The sequence below is a fragment of the Phalacrocorax aristotelis genome, chromosome 4, assembly GCF_949628215.1.
Source record: "Phalacrocorax aristotelis chromosome 4, bGulAri2.1, whole genome shotgun sequence".
Classification (NCBI taxonomy): Eukaryota; Metazoa; Chordata; class Aves; order Suliformes; family Phalacrocoracidae; genus Phalacrocorax; species Phalacrocorax aristotelis.
Window position 1 is genome coordinate 74,084,406 of NC_134279.1, and position 19,262 is coordinate 74,103,667.

At 38.4% G+C, this 19,262-nt stretch overlaps 1 protein-coding gene across 8 annotated transcripts in view; it reads right to left on the bottom strand.

Moving 5' to 3' along the window:
* Positions 1–925: 925 nt before the first annotated feature.
* Positions 926–19,262, bottom strand: part of SH3BP2 (SH3 domain binding protein 2) — a 41,024-nt gene continuing 22,687 nt past the window's right edge. For 7 of the 8 annotated variants that reach the window (XM_075092018.1, XM_075092020.1, XM_075092021.1 and 4 more), the window contains 12 exons: positions 15,146–15,285; positions 13,955–14,057; positions 11,117–11,234; positions 9,881–9,951; positions 9,412–9,500; positions 7,345–7,410; positions 6,231–6,819; positions 5,023–5,131; positions 4,601–4,656; positions 4,081–4,162; positions 3,780–3,839; positions 926–3,303 (listed from right to left, as the gene is read on the bottom strand). In XM_075092018.1, the coding sequence (XP_074948119.1) occupies positions 3,166–3,303; positions 3,780–3,839; positions 4,081–4,162; positions 4,601–4,656; positions 5,023–5,131; positions 6,231–6,819; positions 7,345–7,410; positions 9,412–9,500; positions 9,881–9,951; positions 11,117–11,234; positions 13,955–14,057; positions 15,146–15,285 (1,621 nt within the window). In that variant the 3' untranslated portion in view covers positions 926–3,165. The remainder of the gene's footprint in view (positions 3,304–3,779; positions 3,840–4,080; positions 4,163–4,600; positions 4,657–5,022; positions 5,132–6,230; positions 6,820–7,344; positions 7,411–9,411; positions 9,501–9,880; positions 9,952–11,116; positions 11,235–13,954; positions 14,058–15,145; positions 15,286–19,262) is intronic. The other variant, XM_075092017.1, reaches the window with a different exon arrangement.

Sequence of the window (19,262 nt, forward strand, 5' to 3'; positions counted from 1 at the left end):
CAAACTAGTATCAATTATTTTGACTTAGATATTATCAAATTCAAACTGCATTTTTTTCTGCATACTAAATACTGCTTTTACACTTCTCCACAAACTATTTTAAAGCTAAAGAGTCTGTGGTAGGTTGTATATGCAAGAAGTTGATTTATGGCAAAGGAAAGAGGCGAGTTGGGTTAGTATGAGGTATAGGAGACAAGACCATGAGTCACATGTTCTAGCTGTGCCTTTCCTCCCTACAAACACCAGACATTTAACTTCATCTAATTCTGTGTAAAAAAAGACTCGAAGAGCACTTAGGAGCAAGACGACTTGGAAGAGTGTATGTGAGTGATTGCAGATTTGTTTGGAACCCTTCTACCTGTTTCTGGAGGGATGAGGGGATCACCTAGCATGTCCTTTTACCTGCACCTCCCACCTTGAACTCTGGAGATGTTAACCTACCAGGTTGTGAGCCTACTGTGCTTGTACTAACCGACTGGCGTAAACCTACCAGGTTACACTGACATTTCTGAGCAGGAGGGATATAAGGTGCTGGGAAATGGGAAGGCCCCCTTTTGCCAAGCAGGCTCCTGAAGAACACCTTTGGAGGCTTGGTTTCTTGCTCAAACATTTTTGTTCCTCCGAGATGCTCTTTTTATTACAGTCGTATTTGTATTTTGTGTCCGTAGATAAAATGAATACTTCAGTCCTCAAAGCTGCACTCAGGTAACTTTGAAGTAAATGGAAAATGGGTAATTTTCACCCCAGCCCCACTGCCCGATGACCAGAATGCCAAACTTGTTACTTACATGAAGATTTGCTCCTTAAGGGGGCTGAAAACAAATTATTCTAACATCATGGTTAGAAGAATCAAGTGCTATTTAACACAACTACAAGTAAAAGAATTAAAACACACACCCACAAAGTTAAGGACGACAGCACAAAATTAAGTGAACTGGCACTGAATGTTTATCCATTTCAGAAATATATACATTTATATAAAAAAGGAAATTAACACAAAAATTTACATATTTGCAAACCTTGTATTACACAGGTAAAGGCAGTGTTACGTTTTATATGTATTGGATGACATATGCATTTTTATAGATTAAAAATCTTAAGAGTATACTATGTATGGCCGCAAAAAAAATTTAGATATCTGAATAGGGCTCCAAAGAGAACATCCTGTACAACTGTCGTGACACGAAGTCAATTATTCCCAGACAGAGAAAAATTCACTCCATAAACAGTACGTGTAAATACTGCAAGAAAACTAGAACTTGCTCTGATATACATGTATTGATACACCGAAAGCATTTTTAAATGCTTTCTTGGCTGACCATTCTTGACAGAGTGGATCACATCAGGGTAGTGAACCACAGGGATACTCACTTAAAATAAAAGGAATTAGAAACTTAGAATATCCAATGTTCAACAAAATCTGAAATTTAAGTACTGCATATTCTTTATGCACATAGAACCTACTACAGCAGGAACAGGGATCAAAAGACCGATATTGTCAATGTCTGTGTCTCTTGCAAAAGATAGGAATTGAGGCAAGGAACTCTGCCTCTATGTGTGGTCCTAATTTTACATCTCTTTATTAAGAAAAATCCCTTAGGGATTAAATCCTGGTTTACTGTTTTCATAAAACAGAAAAATCTTCTGGTGTAATGGTTTTGTTTACATTTTTAAAGTTATGACCATCTAACTGCAACAAGATTAAAACTGACATTGTAAACTTTGAAAAGGTAACAAAAAAGTGACATTTGTGGATACAGGTTCAGACTGACAAACTAGATACCTTCTGTTTCAGGAGTAACAAGATTTTTTTAAAAAAATTACTGTAAGTCTTGTAAACATTAGTAAAGCTATGAGACCATTATACTAGTACTTATCAGAATCAAAGATACTTAAGAGGTCATTAAAACAGATTTTTCTTTTTTATTCAAATATAGGAATAGGGTAATTTTGGCATAAATATCAAGCCCTTGGTTTTAGGATACCTGTCCCCAAAATATTCAGGAACAAATATTACAAACACCCTGCTAATGCGTATCACTGATAGTCTGACAGTGCTAATAGTATGTTAAAAACAGGTTTTATTTTATATGCAACTACCATCGCTACTCGGTTTGTAATAATGGAAAAATTCTTGCTGAACTACAAAAAGTAGACTAAGGCAGTATGTTTTGCCCTAGAACAGAACAGAATGCAATGGGCTGGCAACCCGATCCTAAGAGACTGACCACGAAGATTTACGGAGCGATAGTAGCATCACACTCATGGTTTCAGGGTTTTTTGTTTTGAAGAGCCTTTGATGATGGCAATGTGAGAGAAAACTGCTAGTCAGAATCTGGGGTATTCAAAAAAACCCCTCCCTTCCCCCTCAATCTTAAGTAGTTTTCTCATACATTAAAAATACTAGTGGCACCTACCTAGTTCAGGACTAAGTAATGGGGCTCCTATGAAAGCCAGGTCAATATTACTCCACACCTATCTGAAATGCATGTCATGAAGTAATATATGGCATGGCATAACCGTATCAGTTGGATAGTACCCTGATACTGATCACTGCAGACATTGTAATCAGAAGTTACATTTACATATGAGGTCGCTTAAAAAAAAGCCACATTTCCTGATCCTCTTTACCTGTAGTAAACCAAATTATTTGCACAGAAGTCTTCATTATTTACACATCAACTATACAAGTAATACAAAACCTCTCAGTTGAGCACCAGTGCTGACTTAAGGAGTAATACCTTCAAGTCAGAGTATTAGTATCTCCTGTCACAAGTGACTTCTGATATACTTTCAGAAGCCTCCCTTTTCTGTATTGTATTCAGACCACTTCTTTGTTCACATCCATCTTCCACATTCCAAGGAGATTAGTAATAGCAGCAGTTTTATAAAAGATGTAGGTATCACGGGCAGCTTTCACAGCATAATCAGTTCAGATCTTTTTAAAAGAAAAGGCCATAAAATCCACTGATCTGGATTGTAAGGTTTTACCACGAGTTCATTAAATGGAGTCTGTATACAATCTGTGTGAGAATAAACGGTTGAATCAGACTCAGTTTCAGTGTGCAAACAATGGGATGTCCAAAAGCGGCAGGAGTCCATGTTGAATTTAAGGGCAGTAGAGAGTCCATCTGTTCTAAGTGTCAGTGAACTATGCCAGTCACGTCACCTTGGTTTAGAGTAACCATAAGGACACCGAAGAATCAGGCTGTCATGACTAGGTAAGACATGAGTGCTGTAGTATTCAACCAAACTTCCCATGTCCAAAAACATGATGTCTGAATCCAGGTAAAACTTGCAATCCTGTTGTAGAACAAAACCGCATGTAATCATTGACAAGAATTTTTCCAACTCAAAGCTAAAAAAACCCCACAACCCCAAAACATCATGATCAGAACTAAGAAGGTTCTTTCAAACAAGTGACTGCCTTGCAAACTAGCCACTTATATCAACATGTCCAAATTAAGCTCAGGAATTTAATATTCCTTCCTTTAGGGTTCAACTGGAGCCAAAATGTAGATGTGAATGTTTACAGCTAGTTTGTCTGTTGCACAATATAGCAACTAGAAAGCCCAGATCTGAGTGCTTGGACTGTCATCCTAGACCAGGTATTTGTAGATCAGCTTATTTTTACTTTTAGGAACGGGAAGAAGTTTAGACTTTAACTTGTTAATTCCAATATATACCTATACACATGCACGCTTTACACACATACATACATGGATCTCATGTATATACATACACATACATACACGTATGCACATAGTGCAACTACTAACCTTTTCAAAGATTCTGTAGTTTCTCACTTTTTCTGCACATTCATCCCATACCACCAATACCTTGAAGAAAAATGCAACATATTCAGTCTATGCTAATAAGCTCTTCTAAGGCAATGTATTAAGAAATTAGCTACAATCCAGCCTAAAAAAAGAAAATCACTGACGTTACGGTAGTGATTGTCTCAGATTGTCTTGTTTTAAGGAAAGAGCACACATAAATTAAGTACTTTATCATATATAAGATACAGTATCTCTAAACCAAGAAGGTTCTTGGGGAGTCGATTCAGTAATTGCAAGTTACCTTTCCAGGCTTAGTAGATGAGTTCCTAATACAGTACAATCCATTTTGTGGTTGTCCCCGTGGGCTACTAGCTTTAAATGTCCTAAAAATAATACAGAAATTACATATATTAGCATTTTACGCGTCAGATAAGTTAAATGCCTGGATTCTTAAAATTCGTATTATAAGTCTCTATTTCAGTTGCAATAATTCATAGTACATCACAGCTGAAAGAATTTCACTGTTCTAGCATCTGACCCAGCAACACAGCACAGATGATCTGACTTTCTGTCCCAAGTAGCATCCTGGCAGAACAAGCTTCTCCAGGTGGAGCAAAATCACCTTGCAAGTAGTATGCATTTTCAATTGATACATGAGCACTGAACTAACTCCCCTAAAAACTGAGTTTCATAATAAAGGAATCTGAATACTTTTATTGTTTTTCTAAACACAAATTGTGCCTATCAAAATGATCTTTGGACTACTGTTCAGTGCAAGTTTTTGTAGGACTTGTAAAGAATGCTTTAAAGTCACATTCTACCTTTCGACTTCGAAGGATTCAGAGATATTAAGAAACACTGAAGGAGGCAGCCCAATCTGTAAGAAAACACGCAGAAAATAAATCACTGTGTAAGTCAATGAGAAGTCAAAATGCTAGCAACTTTTTATGCAAATAAGCTACAGCCATCAGTATCTGAAATTATTAATGGTGATTTAATCTTTACTTTATGTTCCTTCCTCCTTTACATCCAATATTAAAATCCAGAATTTATCAAGGTATTCCTTAAAGCTCAAACTGCCACCCCCAAAACACCGACAAGCCAAAACTACCCCACACAGCACTGTGTTTTCAGAAGGTTGTAGTTTTTTTTTCTCCCTGAAATATGCATTTAAAACATTCCCGAAAGTATACATAAGCAAGAAAAAATACTATTTGAGAATGGATCATCTGCTTGATCTTACTTTTTCATAGTCGTCATCAGAGTCATCATCAGGTTGGTTTGGCTTGGAGGGTAGTGCTGGTTTTTCAGCTGAGAAGCTTCTAAAACTCTGTCCATCTGGTGGTGATCTCCTGGCAGAAACAGAACAAAAACTGAAGGACATCTCCACAGGCAAACAGAACAATTATACACAAAACACTGAAGGGATAATAAAACTAGAATTGAAGAGCAAGTCAGTTAGGTCCCAAATCACAGCTTAACTTAGGTTGGAAGGGACTTCTAGAGATCATTTATTCCAAGCTCCTGCACAAAGCAGGTCTAACTAGGTCAGTAGCTCAGGAAGCTGTGTCCAGTCAAGTTTTGAGTATCTCTAAGGACGGAGATTCCACAGCCTTTCCACAGCAACCTGTTCTGGTGTTTCACTACCCACATGGTGAATAGTTTTTCCTAATATCTAACTGTAATTTCCTAGGTTGTGACTTCTGCCTGTTGCCTCTTATCCTATCACCACAGACCTCTGAGGTCTGGCTCTGTCTTCCCCATACCCACTCATTAAGTAGTTGTAGACAGCAGTCATCTCCCATTAGCCTTCCTAAAGGTTGAATAAACCCACTTCTCTCAGCCCCTTCTTACATATCATGCACTAAAGCCCAAATATCTTGGTGGCCTTCCACTGGACTCACTCCAGTATATCGCTGCCTTCCTTGTACTGTCTTTAAAGAGTTTACTACTTGTTCTTCAGAGCTGCTAAACGATCCAACTGACAAAAATATTTTCATCTGACTCACCACCATAAATACTTCCACGTCCCTTACTACAGCTGATCTTTATATAAAACGAAACACATTTCCTATCTCCACAGAAGCCTAAAATTGTTTTATTGTTTTTGCAGTTTGCTGAGGTTCTGACATAAAGGCTTCTTATTCACTGTAATCAAAGGCTTTTAAGCTTTCAAGCCAGACCTGAAAACAAATGAACTACAAAATGTTGGTGCAATTTCTTTTAAAGTTTAGCTTATCTACTATTCTTTCTGAACTATTTCAGAAGCTGAACTCATTGCAAACTTTTCAAGTAATAAATACAGAGGCCAAAAAGCACAACACTGAAGAAAAGAGGGATGGCGCAGGGAAGAGGAACAGATGTCATTGTGAATCTGAGAAATATGTCTGTCAATGAGCTAACTAATACGCAATGGAAAAATTTCATACAGCATTATATTTTCATTCTTACTGTAACTGGGGACATGAAGACTTCTCTGCTCTGGGCTTCATTCCAGGGGGCAGGTGGCTTGGCACAGGTGGCTTTGGGAGCACTGGTGGCACAAACAGTCCAGGTTTACCATGTTCTCTTGGCACTTTGGGCTCGACTGGATTTTCAGTAAACTGTGACAGCTTGGGTTTACTGCTTGGTAGTGGAGGAGGAGTTCGTGGTGAAAGGTTTAAAGTTTTTAGCTTCTCACATCCTTCTGGAGTAGGAAGAACTTGAGCTAGAGGCAGAGGCTCCGGAGGCAATGAGCAAGATTCTTTGACACACACAGGCTTTTTGAAAGGAGGTAGAGGGGGTACCGGGGGCAGCTGTTCGCTTAGTCTCCAGCTTGCGGATTGAATCTTTAGGTTAGGTTCAGCTCGGCACTGTAACTGGGGTTCTCTCACGTGTAAGAAATCTTCTAATTTGAAGTCAGGTAAGCTTCTTTTAGGAGGAGGTGGTGGTACTGGCACAGTAGATTTGCCAGCAAAGGAATTTGCCCGTGATTCTGAGTAGGCAGCTTTTCTGACATGAGGAACTGGTGGAGGTGGGTAGGCTGGGGGTAGGACCATATCTACACAGAGAAAACATCCAAAACACATGACATTGAGGGGATATACAGTATGTCAAGAAACTTGACTTTTCAAATTTATTTTCCATGTGATTTAAGGTATTTCATTGGTGTCTGGTCTGATAGTACCCAAAATACTGCATAAGCGTTTAACTTACAGCACAATTCTGAATGTTATGTGTGGCAAACTACTGCATTTTTTATTCAGGCATGGCTTATAATGATTTTGCAGTTTCCCTTTGCTAAAAATCAAGAAAAGAAAGACTACGTTAAAAGCATTACCCCTCCTCCAGACTAATGACCAGATACAAGTCCTTCCAGGGCAGGAGGCCTGCAAGAAAACCTGCCCTTAAAGGCATGTAACACTCTAAATTGTAACTGCTGTTACTAGGACCTCATGACCCCAAACACCCCTGAAGATTAGATACCCATTAAGATATGACCAAGCCAAAAAAATAATCTGGCATTCTACATGAATAGTCCCTTCATTGGTGGCCTTTTGTGAACGGAATAAAAGAAATCACACACCATCTTTCACCATGTCAGAAGTATCTGGCTGCAAGTAAGACTCCTCCTCTTCCTCCTGGTCGTAATCTGCAGATTAGAAGTAAAAATAAATCAATGTGTCAGATTCTGGGAAGTACTCCTGGAACCAGGGAAGAGTACTGAGTACCTACTGCTTTTTAATATAAAAGTATTTTTCAGTTTTGGGTTTTGGGGTTTTTGTTTGTTTTAGTTTTGTTTGTTGTTGGCTTTTTTATTTTTTAAAGAGGTGAAAAAAATTAAAAATGTTGGTCCACCTCTGTGCTATTTAGAATAGATGTTTCCTTAAATTTTGATGTCAAATAAGAAAGCCATTGCTTAGAACAGTGGGAGATCATCTACACTGCACATTAAATTTTTTTCCATTTTTCAAGTTAAAATTTACTTTCTGGTGACACCCTCTAGTGTTATAGCCTTCCCAAGAAAAATCTCAAATCAGCTGCAGAGACAACTACATGGATGCACTGGCAAAAACAGTTGCGGGAAAAAAAAAAAAACAAGCCCCAAAACCTAACACAGAAACACTGATGTTTTTGCAATACGGAAGCCCCTAAGCAAGCCTAGCAATCTACAAAAAAATTCTTTTGCCTTGCTCTGGCGACAAAAAAATTCACCACAACAAATAGCTTAAATGGTTTCAACGTTGTCTTTAAGTCAGAATAATCAAGACATGAAAAACATGCTACTTCTAGGCAGTAAATTCTCATCATTGACTATGACAGGAGCCTCAAGGACAACATGCAGTATTTCCCCAGAGAAATGCATTTTTTTTTAAAATAAAGAGTATCTGATAAAAATCAGTTAGCTCTTCTAATTTTCCTAATTTCAACTCCTGCTAGGCCTCTTAGCATGATTCGTATGGCATACGACCCTCCCCTCCCATAGACACAGAAGTACTCAATCACAATCCTACATGAAATGCCAGTAAGTCTATTTTCCTCTGCTTTGCAGCAACTGAACCGGATTTCCTAAAAAAGACTCACTCCTGCCTTCTTGTCCTACTCAGGAAAAATAGTGAGGAATTTCCTTTCAGGAAATGAGAGTACTTGCTCCCATCAGCCCTGCCCTTAGAGATCTGAAAGGGCAGATGGGAAAATGCCTAGTGAAGAAACTATGGTGAGCCTTGAGGTGAAGCTGCTCATGTTGGATTTTATTAATGCATTTCTTGATGAGGAAGACAGTTGCTGAACTAAGCTGTGAAGGCCTACCTAACAGGCTTTCTGTAGTGTCCTCACTTCTAATTAAAAAATAAACATGCTCAGCCAGAACTGTTTACTGTGAAACAACTACAGCAATGAACAGGTATCAAACTTTGAATAAAAAAGGCTATGCTAAGAATGAGATTTTTAGAGCCTTACTTTAAAAAGTTCCTCAGTTTGAAAGTCATTGAACAATGTTATCCTACATGTTTCACTTAGGCCCATCCTATGCCTGACGTAAGGTCTGCCTGAACTGGAAAGACGATCAATTCTGTTTCATACTGAACAGACTACAACACAGATACAACAACATCCCAGTGTGGGTGACTGCTTGATTTGCCGGCCAGGTGAATTAATTTTACAGTCTAGATAGGAAGTAATTAGTTCCACAACATTTTACTGAATTGTCTCTGCATGGTTTCAGACATACTTTCAAGCGACTAATATCCTATTATTATAATTATATTCAATTATTGTCAATAATTTCAATTATAACAAGACAGACCACTTTGTATTTCTACACTATGACCTATGGACATACTCAAAAGTTTTCTCTTTTTGCTAGATCTGCAAACTCTCCAACATGCAGTCTTAATGAAAAAATAATATTTTTAGGGTATCAGACGCCTTGAAAGATCTGAGTTTTAGTTATAATTTTTTTACTGATTTTTTTATGGCACACAATATCTGCTTCCAATTTAAAATTTCAACAGGTACACACCTTGTAAAAACAAGAGTTTATAGTTGCAAATTGGATCAGTTTGCTTAAGCTATGGGAGTAGTTCCTGCAGAATCCAGAAGAAATAAATAAGCAAGCAAATCAGTCTTATTTATCAGTGCCTAAATTTGTTACCTTCATTATCTGCTGAATGATGAGAATACTTGATATCAATGGGACGTTCTACTGAGCCATAGAAGCTGTCTGCATCAGAACCAGAGTCACTGCAAGAGAGAACGAAGTACCTTCTGCATCACTGTGCTATGGGTCTTGGGACAGTAAACATGCCTTTTAGGACTGCAGCACTGGAAAGAAATGCTGAAAAAGGAGCAGTCGTCTGTTCCTATTTCCCATTTAATAGCCAGGTATGTTGCTGCTGTCATTTTGAAGTTTTTCTTTTACATAAAGCTGACATTTACAGTTCTCTTATTTTTTTGTCTTGCTATTCTTTAAACTATGTGTTAGGAAGGCCCTTCATTCTTGGGCCTTACTGCACCTGTTTTTATTGAACGGTAAATTACCTGTAGGTGCAAAGAGCCTAAAACACCATTGGCAAGAGCTAGTGCAAAAGAGATGAAAGCAAATGAAGATTAAGGGTTGATACCTGAATTCTGTTATTGTTTCTTTCTTCTCATGGTAGTGATCAATTTCCCTCCTCAGGGATAGCATCCAGTTCTACATAAGAATGAAAACACAACATTCAACACATCCACCTTTAAATCATTAAACAAAGATGCACAGTCTCTGTCCTCTGTGAGCACAGAGTAACTGTGCAAGGCGCCTACACTGAAACAGTGTTTATCCCTGAGTTCATATACACACAGAGTGCTTATCAGTCCAAATGTTTTGACTATCTAAAATGCTCTAAGAATTGTCCTGGTTTTGGCTGGGATAGTGTTAATTTTCTTCTTATAGCGATGTTTTGGATTTGTGCTGGAAACAGTGGTGATAACGTGGAGATGTTTTAGTTGTTGCTAAGCCGTGCTTACACTAGTCAAGGACTAGTTCAGCTTCCCATGCTCTGCCGGGGGCACAAGGAGCTGGGAGGGGGCACAGCCAGGACAGCTGACCCCAACTGACCAAAGGGATATTCCATACCATATGATATCATGATCAGCATATAAAGCTGGGGGAGGAAGGGGGAAGGGGGGGACGTTTGGAGTGGTGGTGTTTGTCTTCCCAAGTAACCGTTACATGTGATGGAGCCCTGCTTTCCTGGAGATGGCTGAACACCTGCCTGCCCACGGGAAGTAGTGAATTAATTCCTTGGTTTGCTTTGCTTGCATGGCTTTTGCTTTGCCTGTTAAACTGTCTATCTCAACCCACGAGTTTTCTCACTTTTACTTTTCTGATTCTCTCCCCCATCCCACTGTGGGGGCGTGAGTGAGCGGGGCTGTATGGTGCTTAGCTGCTGGCTAGGGTTAAACCACGACATATTAATATTAAAATATTAAACTTTCAGTTTGCAAATTTCAAGCTGTTATTTCTAAAGCCAGGTAATTGTTCATAGTATGTTTACAGGTCAGATTTCACTAAACAGTTTTCATACTTTATCAAAGCTTTAATGTACAAATATTTGTTCCTTGGCTAAAAATAAAATGAGCAATATGGAGAAAAGCATGACATTTGGTGCGTCACTTATAGCCATTCCCTAAATTACAACTTGAACTAACACTAACTTAACAGCTAAACTTCAGACATGATTTTCAGAGGAGCCCAAAGAACTCTGTGTACAGATTTCAGTGCCAGCTGCGCATCCAGTCCATTTAGATTCTGGGGAAGTCCAAGATTCACTTTCTGCTTCAAGGAAAATTACATTGCAGAAGAAAAAGAAAGTTACCTTTCTTTCATCTTCAGAAGAAGCTGAAAAAAACCACGTCCTGTGCTTCTTGCTAATGTGAACTAACTTGAAAGGAAACACATTGTTTGATGTTGTCTCCTCAGCTGCCCGCATAACCCTGAGAAACAGAACAACCAATACATAAAAACCTTACTCTATAAAGTTAATTCAGCTCTGAAAATCATAAAGCTCTGACAGAAAACAGTTTTACCAGCTAGTTTTACCTTACCAAAAATAACCCCCAAGCCCAGGAAAACACCACCAAAATCCCCCTATGTGCATTTTTTGTATTTCTCCATTAATGTGGTAGAAAGGACAATGCAACAGCACTGACAGGAGAAGCACAAATTAAACCATCAGCCAGACTTAGAAATGGATGTTTTCACCTGTACAATACTTTAATGCATTGCATTAGTTCACAAGCTTCACACCATGGCAAAGAGTATTTAGGTTGCCTGTGATCCTTACTTCAGAAAGGCACAGAGGAGAAATCAGAACACAGGTTGTCCGTGAAAACAAATGAGAATATTAAAAGTTAACTTAATTTTCCACTTTTCCCCTATAAACACTTTCTTGTACCTCTTTATTTTAAAACAAGCATAACTCAACCTCTTTCACAAACTGCATTAGATATGTTTGTTCCTTTTTATTTTTGCCCCGAGGAGTCTCAAATGAGGAAATTCCTTACACACACAAAAATTTGGTTGTAAATGAGGCTTTGGAACAAGTAAGGAGACTAAAATCCTAAGACTGTGGGTAGTCTAAAAGTAACATTTCTAAGATTTATTCAGTATAAGCCATAAAGAAAGCTGATTAAAGTTTACCATCATTATTAGGGCTTGCTTTCTTGTCCCTGAACTTTTTAACTCACCAATTTTTCCTCATACAATACAGTATTTCCATAAGTCCTTAATATTTTGGGAAAGTAGTTTGTAAACGTAGGAGAAAAGATTATCAGTGACATTTGGCGTTTGGTTAGGTAACATTGTTTCAGCCTTTCAGGACTTAAAGGGGGCTTATAAGAAAGATGAGGACAGACTTTTTAAAGGGCCTGCTGTGATAGGACAAGGGATAATGGTTTTGAACTAAAAGAGGGTAGATTCAGACTAGATATAAGGAAGAAATTTTTTACAATGAGGGTGGTGAAACACTGGCAGAAGTTGCCCAGAGAGGTGGTAGCTGCCTCGTCCCGGGAAACATTCAGGGTCAAGTTGGACGGGGCTCTGAGCAACCTGATCTAGTTGAAGATGTCCCTGCTCACCGCAGGGGGTTTGGAGTAGATGACCTTTAAAGGTCCCTTCCAGCCCAAACCATTCTATGAATAAAATGTATTTAATCAACACCCTGAAGCTGCCATTAAGACCCATGTCAACTGCAAAATTATTTCAGAATTAGAAATTGCATCTTTTTTAGAACCCCAATCCTACTTTTAAGCTGGAGGTTTTCTGCATCTGCCCAGTCCCAAAGCAAAGCCACAAAAGGAACTAAGTTATTTCACTACTGTAAGGCTAATAGAGATGTTAAAGTGAGAAATACCCGTGGTACAGCTGGGAGGGACACTGGCAATTTGCATCACTATACATTTTGAGTCACTAGTGAATGCAGAACTTTCTCATCTCCTGTCCACTCTTAACACATAAAGGCTATTGAGTGGAAACTGCAAAACAGAAGTCCAGGGAAGCTTTAGAGTGACTTGTTATTTAGATTGACACAATATTATGCAATTACTAATTCTAAACAAGTTATTTAATTTCAAATTCTTTTTCAATAACACTTATGTCTGTGCCTAATACTAACCAAGACCTGGTCCCAATTCCAGCCAAGGTCTCTACAAGGCTGCTAGAATGTGGATATATAAAAAGCAATGGGACAGTCCCTAGCATTTACAAATTCCCTAGAATTTTTCACATTATGTGATTACAGAAGCTAATGTCATGGCCAAGTTACAGTATAGGTTGCTTATACAAATTAATCTTGAACCTTTAATTAGCTACAATGTTTACAACTGCCTTCCTATAAAATATGCCACTGTTGTGGTCAGTTAGAGAGTTCTCACATTCTAATAATAGGTATTTCCTTATTCCAGAAGTCTGAGCGCAATATGCAGTACAAGAATAACATACATGTTCACAAAAACAATAAAGTGGCAGTGGTTAGGATGAATAATGTGATATCTCTCTACATTCTCTCTCTCATTAATGCTTTCTTAGCATCAATTACAACTGCAATTTCCTGAAGTTAGGTTGGACTTCTATTAGTAGGCCTTGTATGTATGCTGCAGTCAGTCAGATTCTGATATTACTGGCTAGCTTGAAAGCCATTATACTTGTCTTCAACTTGAAAAGCAAATATTAAGATTTGTAACATACAGCAAAATGAGTCAGACACTTTGTACATGCATCCTCTCACTTATCACTCCCGTAGCTGATTCAATTTTGACACAAATTAGTGTTACTGAATCAGTAACTCCATAAATATTCCTTTCCGATTCCTTTAATTTTTGTGACTATCACTGAAATCACAAGAGAACGAAGACTGTTTGTCTGAAAGAATCCACATGTGCCTGAATGTGCAAAGTCTGCATTAATTCTGTAAGTAAGCCCATTGCAATTTTAACAGCTTTACCAGTTCACTTACAAAATATGAAGGCTATACACTTGCAAGGCACACGAAACATCATATATACAATTTGAAAGGAATATATCTCTTGGAATCTGAGATCAGTGCTTAAACCAAACAACTGATGTAGTTGAGTTTAACCTAGTTGGAAATGAAAACCATAGCCCCCTCAATGAAGTAAAAGGAGCTTAGGTGTTAAGTTCGTTCTTTGGCACCCACCTGTTGTAACCGTTCAAAGAAAATGCACCCTGTGGAGACGCAGATGTGCTGCTCTTAAAATAGTAAATACATCCCTCATGGATAATCACAAATCTCAACGGCCCTGAAAAGATAAAGAAAAAAAGTGAGCAAAACATAAATACAAAGGCAGCACATTAACTAGAACCTCTCAACTTGGGTAGAATTATTGTTCAAGATTTTAGTAATCTTATTAATCATGATAGAACACCACAAACTAGTTAAATGACAGCTTGTTGATGACCAGCCACAGGGTACAGCTGTCCATTCACAGAGTTTCAGGATTAAGGGTAGTATTTCCTTCCCTCGTTTGAGAGGCAGCTGATCTGAAAACCTCAAAAGAAGCCTAAGAGACTGCAGGTCTCACCTCCACCTGTGCTCCTTTACTAGAGGAATAAACTAACATAAGAATGCAACCTAAAACAAAATGGGAGGAAAGGTAGCCACAGGTTACAAATACCTATTTATGTCCATCCCAAAACCATGACAGTACCTCCCTCTGATCTTTCAGCTCAAGTACATAAAGCTGCCAATAAAATCATGTTTTATTTTCTTTTTTTAAAGGGGCCAACATTCCTGCCTTTACCAAAGGCAGTAATCTTTGTTCTTAACTATGTAAGTATAGCTTAGTTGTAAATGGGGATAGCAAATGAATAGCATATAAATAAACCCAAAATTGTAAGTTTTCTCCACATAAATAGATTTCCGTTTCAGAAACAATTACTGGTTTTAAGTACAGCCTAACGTTGGCAGTGAGAAAATTTCCATTTCACAACAGCGGTAGGAGGTGGGGATATTTTCCCAGTACAGAATAACCAACTGGAAAAAAAAGCTGTGTACTAATTTCTTTTATAAAAGGGTATTTGAAATTGATACATATACCAGGAATCTGTTTCTGTCCTTAAAAATCCTACTTGTGAAGGACTAGACAAGAGATTTAACAAAGTAAAAGAAAATCAACCACATTTGTCATCTAAGATTTACAATTCCAAAACAATTAAAGGAAATTCTTTCAATATGGGACCATTATAAATATATTCCAGTAAAACTGGAATCCATTAGACAAAGTGGAAGAACACCTTCATTAAATAGTCTGCTAACATGAAATGTGTTAACTGCCCCAAAGGCAAGCATTTAAAACATTTAATTTAGTTAATACCTCATTCAACTTACACTTCAAGATCTGTAGCTGGGTGCCTCCTTTTTTATGAAGATACCCTGATTTGGTCACTCCTCCAGGCATTGTCAAAAGGTTTTGTGCTCCAATTGCCTTCATTGGGACTGGCCAGACCTGCTCCTGCGAGGCCATCGTTCTGCAATGTAGCATAATTAAAAACAGTTTAACATAGATTTTACTTTAACAAATGAGTACTGAGAAACAAAGCTTGTTTCCTTAAACAAGTTTTCCAAACAACTAACATGGTTCAGCAGTCAAGTATGTAGCACAGACGGGTGTTCATAGATTCCAGGAAGTTTGTAATGTATAAAAACACATGGTGCAAAAAGTCCCAATTTATTTTTATACAGCTCTCCAAAGTGATTGACAGTTGTTAAAACAATGGAAGAGTACTTAGAAATACTTAGATAACATTTACTATTTTAAGAGTGCCTCAGATAACACTGTGAGACTTAATCAGGCAGGTGACAAGCAAATCAATTTCTCCTCCAAAGTTCTAATGCCACACATGTATACAGTATAATTTTCCTGTATAATCGGGGAATCAACAGTCATATTTTAGTAACTGCAGTGTCTAATACTACTTACTTTGTATATTTACATGTTTTATTCTCAATGAAAGCATCAGTATATAATCTCATACTGGATGTCACATGGCACAGCGTTCGTGGAAATGAAGTTTATCTCAGATTGCTTCAGACTGCCATTTAATTTATAAATCAGTTATTAATGCCATGTTCCAGCAAGTGCTTTTGCAGTTACCACTCCTGCTATCATCTTAAACAGTTTACAACAAAATCAGTGTCTTAGTAGTATTTTCTTCTGTCTGATATATCACTACGAAACCTTTCTTTCTTCAACTGGTAACAAACTAAGCTAAAAATCCTACTGGGCAATACAGAACAGAAATCGTGCATGAACTGAATGGGAAGCTTGACCTAGCCATGAAATGGTCTGTTATCCTGAGGTGTAGGGCTAGACTAATTAGGCAAACTATTGAAGTTCCAGTTAATTAGTTTCTGGATAGAGAAATGATGTTTTAGAACAGAAAACCTTTTAGTGAAGGACTAAAATCGAATGGATCCTGTTTGCTTCTCCTTTCCCCTAAGGGAGAGTAATGGAAGTCAATAGTGTAGCTCAGTACAGGAATCCAAGAGCCTACAGCACAGCATGCCTACCTGAGCACTAGTTTCTCCAGCCTAAGATGGCAACTTGAAGTACCCATACGGAAAAGAATAAGTAAGTGATACAGTCCGGTTGAGGGATTAATTGCTACAGTAGAGTACACATCCATTGTATATGTGTTAGGAGCAACAGAAATGCAAGTCAATTGATCTTTCAGTGGATCAGCTTAGGACTTAGATCCTAATTTGCTGATGATGCATGTGTGGGAGTGGTGGAAATTACTAGCCATTTCTACCAGGAGATTTTTAACTCAATTAAATTCTCTAGGCAGCAGAGAAAACTTAATAACAAATATTACATTTTAGTCCCCAGTGTTATAAAACAGGCACAAGCAGAGAAGATAAGATCCAAGGCCCTAGAACGGTTCTCACAGCAGACACTGGAAGGCACCATGGTTTCCCAATTTTCCTCCAGGACCTCCCTGCTCACCAAAAAGTAAGTTACTTTTGTTTTATTTAGCTATATCCTTTCTTCTGCTATTTCCTCCATGCTCCTATTGTATGACTGAGATCTTTCCAAGCTGAGTTGTTCCTTCCTCCTCCTCCCCGAGAATAAAATTTCTAGCAACAGTGATGTGTTAACAGATCCAAGAAGGGGCTACGCACAGATAAATGAGGCTTTTGAGAATTAAAAAAACAGTAATAAAAGTTACCTCCCCATCCCCCAAAAAAAGGCAAAACCAAAAAAGAATCCTTCACATTATTTCTCCACATCTTGCAGAAAAGTCAAAGTGAGGGAAATGGAGAGCGTTAACCAGCTGGCTGCTGACACCAAACCACGCAGCAGTACTGCTAAGAGTGATTTCCTTGAAACGAGGAATGCAAAGGCAAGTCCTGGGCTAAATTTTTCTTTTAAGAACAGGCACATCAACATTCAAACATTAGAAATTAATTTATGATTAAGTTATTTCAGCCTGTTTCTAGTTAGATTCAGAAAAAAGATTAAGTAAAAATGGAACCTTTTTATTTAGACAAATATACTCTGATCCCAGTTTGCTTCATCTAACCCTAATATTAGTCTCAAGGCCATCCAACAGTTTTAAGTTCATCATGGGTCTTCAAATCCTGTGTGCTTTTAAGGACAAAGAACAGAAAAAGAGAGGACTTAAGCACCTAGCCTTCAGCATGAAACTGTTTCGGTGTTACGTACTTAGGTTGAAAACATACCAGAAGAGGCAGAGTTAAATGTCTCATGGAGGTTATCCAAAACAACCAGTAAGCTGAGATTTCTAGGAAGCCAGTGACAAACACTGGGGACAAAGGTATCCCACCCTAGGTCAATACAGAAAACAGAAATACTTGATGAGGTCATGTTGGCCTTCTGTGCAGGAACAGGCTAGTTAGACTACTCACTAAAGCGTGCCTGGATGGGACACTTTCTCCTCCACCTGAAAAGCCCGAATATCAGGCAGACAGGGAATAAAAAAAAAAGGAAATAGGTCATGGAAGCAGAGGAGCAAGTGTGGGGGTGGGGGGGGTGGGGGGGAATCTAGTTCTACAGCGTGATGACTACAGGATTTAACTGAGGAGGAAGGATGGCAGAGTATCAGGTTCTGCTTCCTCTATTCATTATTGTTTCTTACTTATGACTATTTACCATAAAACAGTCCTGAGAATAGATACCAAACCTCAGAACTTCCCCATCCCAGCTAAGTGAATTAAAGGAGATGTGGCTGAACTCCACAGAACCAAGTACACATTATACAATCTAAAGAGCCCACCTAATATACCAGGCTTTTCAATACATTTAAAGGCTGAACGTCACTGTGACTTATAGGAGCCTACAGATGTGGCGGGGAGTGCTCAAGCACTTTCGTTTGCAGACACATAGGGAGGACTTCGGTATTCTGAATTGAAATGCTTGAGTTAGCTTCTAAAATCTATTTAAGTACTTTGAATCTAGTCCCAAGCAGATTTTCTTCTTTTCTTGATAGCAGAAAACAATCCTGGAATGACACTAGATGTTATTTTGCATCCGGCTACCAGGAAAAAGCTGTCAAAACAATGTAACCAGTGTATCTTCATTGTAGGGGTGGGAGGAAGGAAAAATGGGTGCTCTTCAAGATTTTTCTGGTCTTAAAAATCTACAATACAATTGCCTTTAGCTCACTGAAAAGGTTCCTTCCACTCTTTATATTTCTCTTATTTTTTTAATCCATTGCATGAAGAACAGATTGATAGTAAGCACTGGCATCACTGTAGAGCCTGTTAGCTCCGTGATAGTTAAGACCAGAAAGATATTTCCAAGTTGTTTCTTCTGCAGTCACATTCTTGCACTACAAGCCAAGGAGCGCACTACAAATTTTCACCCCAGGGGCATAAGCAGTCTCTTCCATGGAGCTGACAATGAAGTTAACAGAAAGAGCCCACTAAGTGCAATCAGAGCCAAGCCATGCTCTCCTTCTGATGCGGTCCTCTGTTACAAACAGAAGGTGACATTACTCATCCATTGCTTTGTGCAAGCTCCTAGTAATAGCTATACATTTTATTCTTCTTCCCACTCACCAAGGGACTAGATGCATATTTTAAAATTCAGTTTTCCATCAAGCCCCAAAAACCATTATAAGTAGCTATTGAATCAACCTTCTCCCCCACTGAAACAGCATTGAATGGAACCCCCTGAACCAGAAGAGGATGGCAACAGATAGCGAAAGGCCTCGCATCCCTTTGTTTCTCAGATGATCCCCACAATAACTCTATGCCTGTGAGGAAGATGATAGGCCTTAGAGAGTAGTAGGAGAAATGGTGGAACAGCAGTTTATAGGATTTCCTTCATCATTCAACAGTGCTTTTAGAGAGACAGAAAAGAGCAGCTAGCACTCTTGAACATGATACAGAGTTTATACAGCTACTACTGTAATCACTTCATATATACAAACTGGTCAGCCAGACTAAAAACCAAACCAATTTGCAATGTATTGTTAAGGTA